General features: G+C 39.8%; 1 protein-coding gene across 1 annotated transcript in view; it reads left to right on the top strand.

Annotated features, from left to right (window-relative positions):
• Positions 1-371: 371 nt before the first annotated feature.
• Positions 372-8,403, top strand: part of tlcd3a (TLC domain containing 3A) — a gene marked incomplete at its 3' end in the record, with an annotated part of 31,625 nt that continues 23,593 nt past the window's right edge. Inside the window, 1 exon segment of the mRNA XM_034132034.1 lies at positions 372-761. Coding sequence (XP_033987925.1) covers positions 640-761 — 122 coding nt within the window.

The following is an 8,403-nucleotide window of genomic DNA, read 5'->3' as shown; positions in this document are numbered from 1 at the left end:
ATCAAAAACACAAGATTAAAACAATAAATAAAAAATAATAATACAAAATAGAACTAAATAGAAAATAAAAAAATAATGAAAAAAAAAATTAATTAGAATTAAATAAGGAATAAAATAAGAATACAAAAATAAAATAAGAATGGATGAATAACACAAGAATAAAACAATAAATAAAAAATAATATATAAATACAAAAATAGAAATAGGAAATAAATAAATTATGAAAAAATGATTTAATACAAAATTAAATAGGAATAAAAAATCCCACCTTCAAAGACCTTTACGTTGTTTGCACCCGTCAGTAATGGAGCCACCCTTTCAAAATAAAAGCGACCCCTCTCGCCGGAAGTGTCACCGGGTCAGGGCTTTTATTCTGACAGCCGCCCTACAAAGTACGGAGTGTTTCCTCGCCCGGTAGCTCGACAGTGGTGCTGCTGCTGAGCCTTCTCAGCGGTGTGTGTGTGTGACAGTGTGTGTGGATGGTGGACTGTTCCCGGTGAGAGAAAAAAACCACACACACCACACCACCGACCGACCTACGGGCCGAATTAAAATGCCTCATCGCCGCGTGTAAACGGGCGACACTCGCGCAGGGAGAGATCCAGGCTCCGGGCAGATTAGAGGAAATATAACGGCAGGATGTTGCAAGTTTTAGCTTGTGGCGCCGTAGTTTTCCCCGGTCTCTTCTTCGCCTTAAGGAGGCTCCTGCCGTGTGTGTTCAAACACTGGAGCGATGCCGACGTGGTGCTGATCAGCGAGAGGTAAAACCTAGCTAAATTAATGCTTTTATTTGACCTGAAAACCTAAGAAAATACCACCTAACTCCAAGCTAACATGTAGCATTTGACCTTGTTTGGTAGCTTAGCTAGTAACGGTTACCCCCTTAGCTAGCTAATGTGTTATTTTATATGTATGTGACGTCACGTTACTGCTTTTACCGGTATCTATATTCAGTTACAAGCTAAATGAAATGTGTGTGACGTAAATGTAAATGTTTTTTTGGGCTTTAGTGCAAAATGGGCATCTTTACAAGGATGATTTGCAAATACACAACTACATATCCCTGTAGGAACAGATGCATGCTATCAGCTAAAAACTGTACAAAATGACACACATGAATGAATTAAACAAGAATATCAAAAATCCCATAAAATAAGAAAAAAATGTATAAAACAAGAATACATTTATTTTTTAATAAAAGATGAAAAATAAGAATAAAGAAAAAATAAAATAAGATTAAATTAATAATAAAACATATATACATAAATAATAAGAATAAACCAGAATAAACACAGATAAAACATAATTACAACATAACTATGGTCCCCTGTAGGATCATACACATGCTATAGCTATAAGACTAAAACATAAAGGGTATAATCGCACCTTTAGCCTTGATATACATGCTATTAGAAGTTTTATTTCTGTATAGGTGTAATCAATTGATCTGTCTTAGAAATAACATTATTACTAAAAACATATACTAACAACATGCATGTATGTTTTTATGTTAAGTAACCTGGGACATCATTAAAACCCTGCATCCACTAGGGGCCTTGTCCACATCTGAAGGGATATTCCTGTGAAAAACACAAGCTTCATCCATTTATTGTTACATATCATGTGACCAATCAAACGTGTTTCATCAGCAGCCTTTTCAGTAATTTGCTCATCTCACGGGTATTGCAAAGTAGTGATAATGAACACAGTTAGTGTGAGTGGGTCAGTGTGACTCTCTCACATGTGCACAGCTCAGTTCAATGCTCATTTGTACGCTGTCACTCCGGCTAATCCTCCTCTGAGCTCCGGTCAGGGTCGACTGCTGAGTTAGCTGTGCGATGGAAAACACTGAACCGGGCTCCTGAATAACGCCGCTACTAATTTACTAATGCTCATCTAACGGAAAATGTTCCTACAAGCGTCCACGCCTCGGGGGATGTCACACACTGCTTGTTCACAACTTAACCAGTCTCTGAAGTCTTCTGTATCAAGCAGGTCCACAGCCTGGGTCACATCAGTGTCTTTGAATTTGCTTGATATGCTGCTTTTTAAATGTACTATCTATTTCATATTGTGGTGAAGTATACTGGCAGCAAACGTCAGTAACTTGGAGCATATGAATGGACGATAGTGTATAGGGTTTGAACATTTACATGACTGTTAGATATCCACTTGAATCAACATTTATCTCAGAAGTAAAAGCATTATATATTTGTTTCTAGAGGACTTGAGAGGGACGGGTCAAATAGGAAGAGGCCAAGATGTAGTACTTTGTCCCTGAAATAGAAACTACTACAAACTCCTAAAGCGATGGATGCTGCACTTCCCATTCATCAATCAATCACTCAATCAAACTTAGTTTATATTGAACATTTCATACACTAAAGGCAACACAAAGCGCTTCATAAACAAATAATAACAACTATGCTAACCCCTCCTTCCCGGGTATAAATAAAAAGTAACACATAAAGTGTATATTAGCTTAACAGCACAAACTATGTCTGTGCCTTCGTGCGCCTACGATGTACATTAATAAATCAGAAGCCCCGGGATAAGTCTAAATCGAGGCACATTTGCATTTTAACTGTTGTTTTTATAGGTGTAAACTTGTTATGCCCCTTTTAACTTGAGGCACGAGGTAAGGGTGAAGTGATATGTGTTTTCTGTGACTGATTTAAACATTATTTGTCCTTCTATACTTCGTGATTTCTAAGGTTCTGCATATACGCTCTGTCATGGTGAAGTGTGTTACTGCTGCGCCTTTTTAAAGTAGGAAAATGAAGATTATTTCTTCTGCTCGATCATTTGAAAATGCAGAATAACCATTAGTTTAAACAACAGACTCAGTTGTTGAGAGGTAGCAAATAAAGCCTTTTCTCCTGATTCATTATATACTGCTCAAATGTAACAGATAGATCAATAAAATATACAGAATACATAAGAATACTCTATAAATGACCGATCTACTACAGAAACAGAAACACATAGATATAGGATGATGTATACAAAAACATATTTTAGGTGTTTTTAAAAAAAAGAGATCCTGTGAGTTTGTGCAAATTGTTCAGGGTTATAGAAATAAAAAAACATGTGACCGGAAAACTTGAGCTCAAAACAAAATAGTTCTTTAGAGGATAAAAACTAGGGAAGCTACTTTGCTATTTCTATAACTTGTCATGGGACATAATTATATAGAGGTTGGCGTTAAGAGAAGGCCGTGGTGTTCAGCATTATCACCTGTTTGACTGCAACTAGCACATTTTTGCAATATGTATTACATTTCCTTTTTTTGGGTCAAAGTTTCTCCGCTTTTATCATTTAGTGGCCATCTGAGGGCATCAGCTTGAAATGTACTTAATAGTCTCTTTATCAGGAGGTACTTCCCTAAATGTGCCCTGTGGGTTAGTGCGCTGATCTTCGAATCAGAGGATAGCAAGTTCGAGTCCCACTGCAGTCAGCATGTCGTTGTGTCGCTGAGACACTTCACCCCAAAGTGCTCCTGTGGGGATTGTCCTCAGGACTGAATGTATGCAAGTCGCTTTGGATAAAAGCGTCTAACAAGTGAAATGTAATGTAATGTAATGTAATGTAATGTAATGTAATGTAATGCCACTGAGCCTGGAAAATAGAGAAGTGGGTAATGAGAGTCAGCAAGGATAATTCATTTGGCTCGGCTCACTAAGAAGAGCCGGCTCTTTCGGCTCCTAAGCGGCTCTTCATGTTACCACAGTTTACCACGGAGCCTCAGTTTCGCCGCTGCGAGGCTCCGGCGCTCGCAGTTCACGCACGTGCTCCACTAGCACCCCCCGCCAAGGCTCGCCGGCAGTACACTTTCCGTCACAGGAACACGCTTTGCTGGCAGTGAAAATAATCCCACCAGACTCCTTTGCGCCTCCAACAGAGGGATGTCCTTGTCCTTTTTCCTTTTCGTCATTTCAAGCGATAAAAACTCACGATCTTCTCTCGAATTATAATTTTTTTTGGACGCCCTCGGCTCGAGTTCAGGGCGTTCCGAGCTGAAGAAGGTCGTCAAATGACGGCAAGACGCCCCCCTGGCGGAAACGCTGGTTTAAATACAAAATACATTTAGAAAGGAGTCACATTTTTGGTCATCACAATATCTACTTATCATTAGTTTAATAATGACATTACTTTTCATATGTAGTTGGATTATCATCAATTCACACGTGAAAGATTTTTATTGTTGTTGATATTTTTTGTAATTTATTTGGATTTGCCTCAGAATGAAAAATATAACTTAAAGTCAATAACATTTAAATGTTATCACCGCCGTACATGCACACGTTACTGCTTTGCACGTCTTTATAATAATATGTAAATCTATTCATAGCATGGAGCAATAATGGCATCAACGTTACATTTGATGATGAAATCTGAAAAGCTGCAACCAGCTGGCTGCAACGACATCACGCTCTGCTTCTTATTGATTAAGTGTTTATTTACAAGAAGGAAAGGGAGCGATGCAGTTATCGCTGTAGCTGCACCCGTCGTGATGGAGAGGGTTCCTTCTTGCCATGACATGCACTTTACCCTGTTTCTGCCTCTGCTGTCACTTTTTCTTTTCGCTCTGCTGCAGCGGCAACGCAACTCCACATTACGTAGCCCATTTACTGAAGGAGGCGAGAAACGTGTGACAGAACATGAGAGCAATTGGTCCGTGCGTTAACCCTGAGAGTCTCTATGAAGACGTGGTGAAAGGGAAGCGTGTACGTGTCCATTTGCAGGTTTCATTTTGTTTTTATAGGTGTCAAATTGTTGTGATGCCCCTTTTTAACTTGAGGCACGAGGCAAGGGGGAAGTTATGTGTTTTCTACGAGTGATTTAAACATTATTTGTTCTTCTATACTTCAACATTTCTAAGACATGCACTTTACCCTGTTTCTGCCTCTGCTGTCACTTTTTCTTTTCGCTCTGGTTACGTCGCCCATTCACTGAAGGAGGCGAGTAATCTAGAACATGAGCTATTGGTCCGTGCATTAACCCGAAAGGAGTCTTGAGGAAGATGTGAGTCGTAGAGAGAAGCGGAGGTTCTCCACCGGCCTGACACAGCAGGAAATAAAGGACAACATAGCTGAAACAAGGCAGAAACGCATTCTTACCCTTTCTCCCCTCCACACGCTCCTCACCCCGTCCACCTCTCATCAGCACAGAGAGAGTGGGGGGGGGGTTTATTGCCGGACACACAATGAATGGGCTGTGTAAAAATCTGGGTCTTGTGATAAAGTATGCGGCCATAGAAGGCAGCGAGGCGTGGGGGTAAAACGTGTGCGAGTGTGTTTCTGGGGGTTAAAGAGGCCATTTAGGCTTTTCCTGCTCAGGCCTGTGTTTTTTATAAGTTTCATTTTGTAGTTTTTCTAACCAAAAAGGAAAGCCTGCAGTGACGACCGTGTCATGGCTACGACTAACAACGTGCAGAATACTTTCTTTATTCATTGTTTTGGTCTAGTGGGATAAATATTCATTCCAGTTTCTCAAAGTCCAAAGTGCTTCTGTGAACACCTCAGTCTGTGACTCTGAACAATGTGCTCTGGAAAACACTTTCAGTTTTACTCCTTTTACTGTAAATATTGTTCGTGAAGCTTTAACCAAGTTAGATCCTAAGAAACAACGTGGAACCTTTCTTTTTAAAGATAGCTGCAGGTTGTATTGCTCCACCTCTCACTTCTCTTTCTAACCTCTCCCTCAGCACAAACACAATTCCTAAAGTATGGAAGTCAGCGTATGTCCTGCCTTTGCTGAAAGGTGGGGAGGCAACTATTTTAAATAACTATAGGCCAATCTCTAAATGATCAGTTCTGGCTAAGGTTCTTGAACGCCTAGTGAGTGAACAGGTAAAGGAGTTTCTATGTAACAATGACATCCTGTCTAAACATCAGTCAGGCTTCAGAAAGCAACATAGCACCATCACTGCCACAATGAAAGTGGTGAATGATGTGGCGAGTATTTTAGATAATAAGCAGAGTTGTGCAGCTCTATTTATTGATCTCTCCAAAGCGTTTGATACCGTCGATCATCGCATCTTAAAGCAGAGGCTACTCAGTATTGGCTTATCCAGCCATGCAGTGGGTGGTTTGTGAACTACCTCTCTGAAAGGTCCCAATGTGTTCACTTTGATGGGCTGTCTTCTGAGTGGTTGAACATTACTAATGGTGTTCCTCAAGGTTCTGTTTTAGGTCCACTTTTATTCTCCATCTACATCAATAGTTTTGGTGAAAATGTGGATGAAGCAAGTTTACATTTCTATGCGGATGATACCGTGATGTACTGTGCACGTCCCTCCATTAAGGAGGCTGGTGTTAAATTACAGGCTGTTTTTAACATTATTCAGACTCAGCTCTCTGAACTAAAGGCTCAGTCATTGGTACACGTTCATTTATAAAGCTTTGTTGGGTAAACTCCCGTATTCTATCTGCTCTCTGATAACACAGAGAGAGCAGCTATTGTCTGAGATCACATGATGTAGTCTTGTTAGATGTGCCAAGAGCAAGGACTGTCTTAGGTGAGACAGCTTTTATGTGCAGCTCCACTTGCTTGGAACAATCTTCAGCTAAAATTGAAACTGAGCAATCTCATTCCTCTGCATGTTTGTAAAGCTAGGCTAAATGAAATGCTCGTTGATACTATGGGCACTTGTAAATGTCTATAACTATGTATCCTGTAAATATAATGTATGATGTCCTTTATTGTTTTATGTTTCATGTGGAACCTATATGCTGCAGGTCTCCCTTGAAAAAGAGATCTATGATCTCAATGGACCATCTGGTTAAATAAAGGTTTGAGATGAAAGTGTAATCTTAAGTATATTGTTATGTCAGCCCAATAAAATCCCAAAGATATTTACAGGATGCGTACGGGTGCTGGAAATCCTTGAAAATGCTTGAAATTGTACGAGGTGTTTTCAAGGTTTGAAAAGTGCTTGAATTTTGGGAATGGTGCTTGAATTTGGGATAAAGTGCTTGAAATTGTAAATGCTTTACTTCGCTTTTTAGATTAAAAGAAAATAAAGAAATCGGAGCGCGCTTAATTGCTTCGCTTTTACATAAAACAGCTCCGCTCCGGCCTTCCCGCGCAATGCGCGTGACCGGCAAGTGTTTTTGTTACGTGTGTGACCTGGGCATTCTGATGAGAGTGATAGATGACAGTATGCCAGGAGGTTGCCGTTTCAACGAGCGTTGGCTAGCAGAAGACAAATACAAGCCATGGCTAAGACGAGGGTCAAGCCCAAGAGTAGCCTCCTGCAAAGTGTGCAACAATAACGATGCGAGAGTCTGCGCTGACGAGCCACACACCACACGAAAGGTACGCTGTAGTAGAGCATTTTAGATTAGGCTATCGTTGCATGTAAAATACATGACACTTTTCTCTGTGCGCGGCAAAACAAGCTCGCCAAAATGGCTTCACTAGTCTGGCAGTATTTTAGGTGTCCGAAAATGACAATAAAATAGCGGTATGCAACGTGTGTGTGAAGCAGAAATCCTGCAGCTCCACCCGCTGTGACGGACCGGTGAGCGGAGCAGAACACACATTAAGAGTTAGACCTAACACACTTAGCTATTTTATCTACCTCTGGAACAAGCTAAACTAGTTATAAATATATTTATTCTTCACTGTCGGGTCGCTCATTACTGGATCAGTGAGCTGCAGGAGATACTGACGGGCTGTCAGGAGAGCGATATCAGTATCGGCCGATACTGATTCCGGCGATAGGCCCCAAAATTGGCGATCGGAGCATCCCTAATAATTGTATATGATATGTTTTATAATGATTGATCATGAAAGTGTTCTCAAAGCTGGTAAAGGTGCAGCTAGTTTGAATGACTTTGTATACTGCAGGGTAGCTTGTGGATTTACTCCAGGTGGAACTAAAGTCTGATTTAACACTTGATTAGATTTCACATCATTCATCCACATCTGTGAAGTAACTAAAGGTATAAATACATGTAGTGGAGTCAAAGTACACCATTTACCTCTGACTTGTGTTTACTGCCAACCTAAAAGTACCTCAAAAATAGTAATCAATAATATATTGAAAAGTTATTTGGCTGATTGTTTTATATTGGCTCAGCCAGGTTATATGGGATGCCCAGTCTACGTACAGATGGGTCTCATTTTGAAATATTAAACTTAGTTTCTTTTCTTTAATTTTTAATTGTTCATCCTCATGTAGAATGCTATTATGAAACACACATTTGGTTGTTTATAGCATAAAGAACATCTGATTTAATGTGAGGTAGGGAAATAATCATTTGAGTATAAGTATGTGTATATAAATATGTAATTTACAACAGCTGTAAGATGCTTGAAAAGCTTGAAAATGCATCTTGAAAATGCTTGAAAAGTGCTTGAATTTGACTTTGGAAAAGGTGTAAGAACCCTGTATTT

This window comes from Trematomus bernacchii, unplaced genomic scaffold, assembly GCF_902827165.1.
Source record: "Trematomus bernacchii unplaced genomic scaffold, fTreBer1.1, whole genome shotgun sequence".
Lineage (NCBI taxonomy): Eukaryota > Metazoa > Chordata > Actinopteri > Perciformes > Nototheniidae > Trematomus > Trematomus bernacchii.
This window is presented reverse-complemented; position numbering and strand designations above follow the sequence as displayed.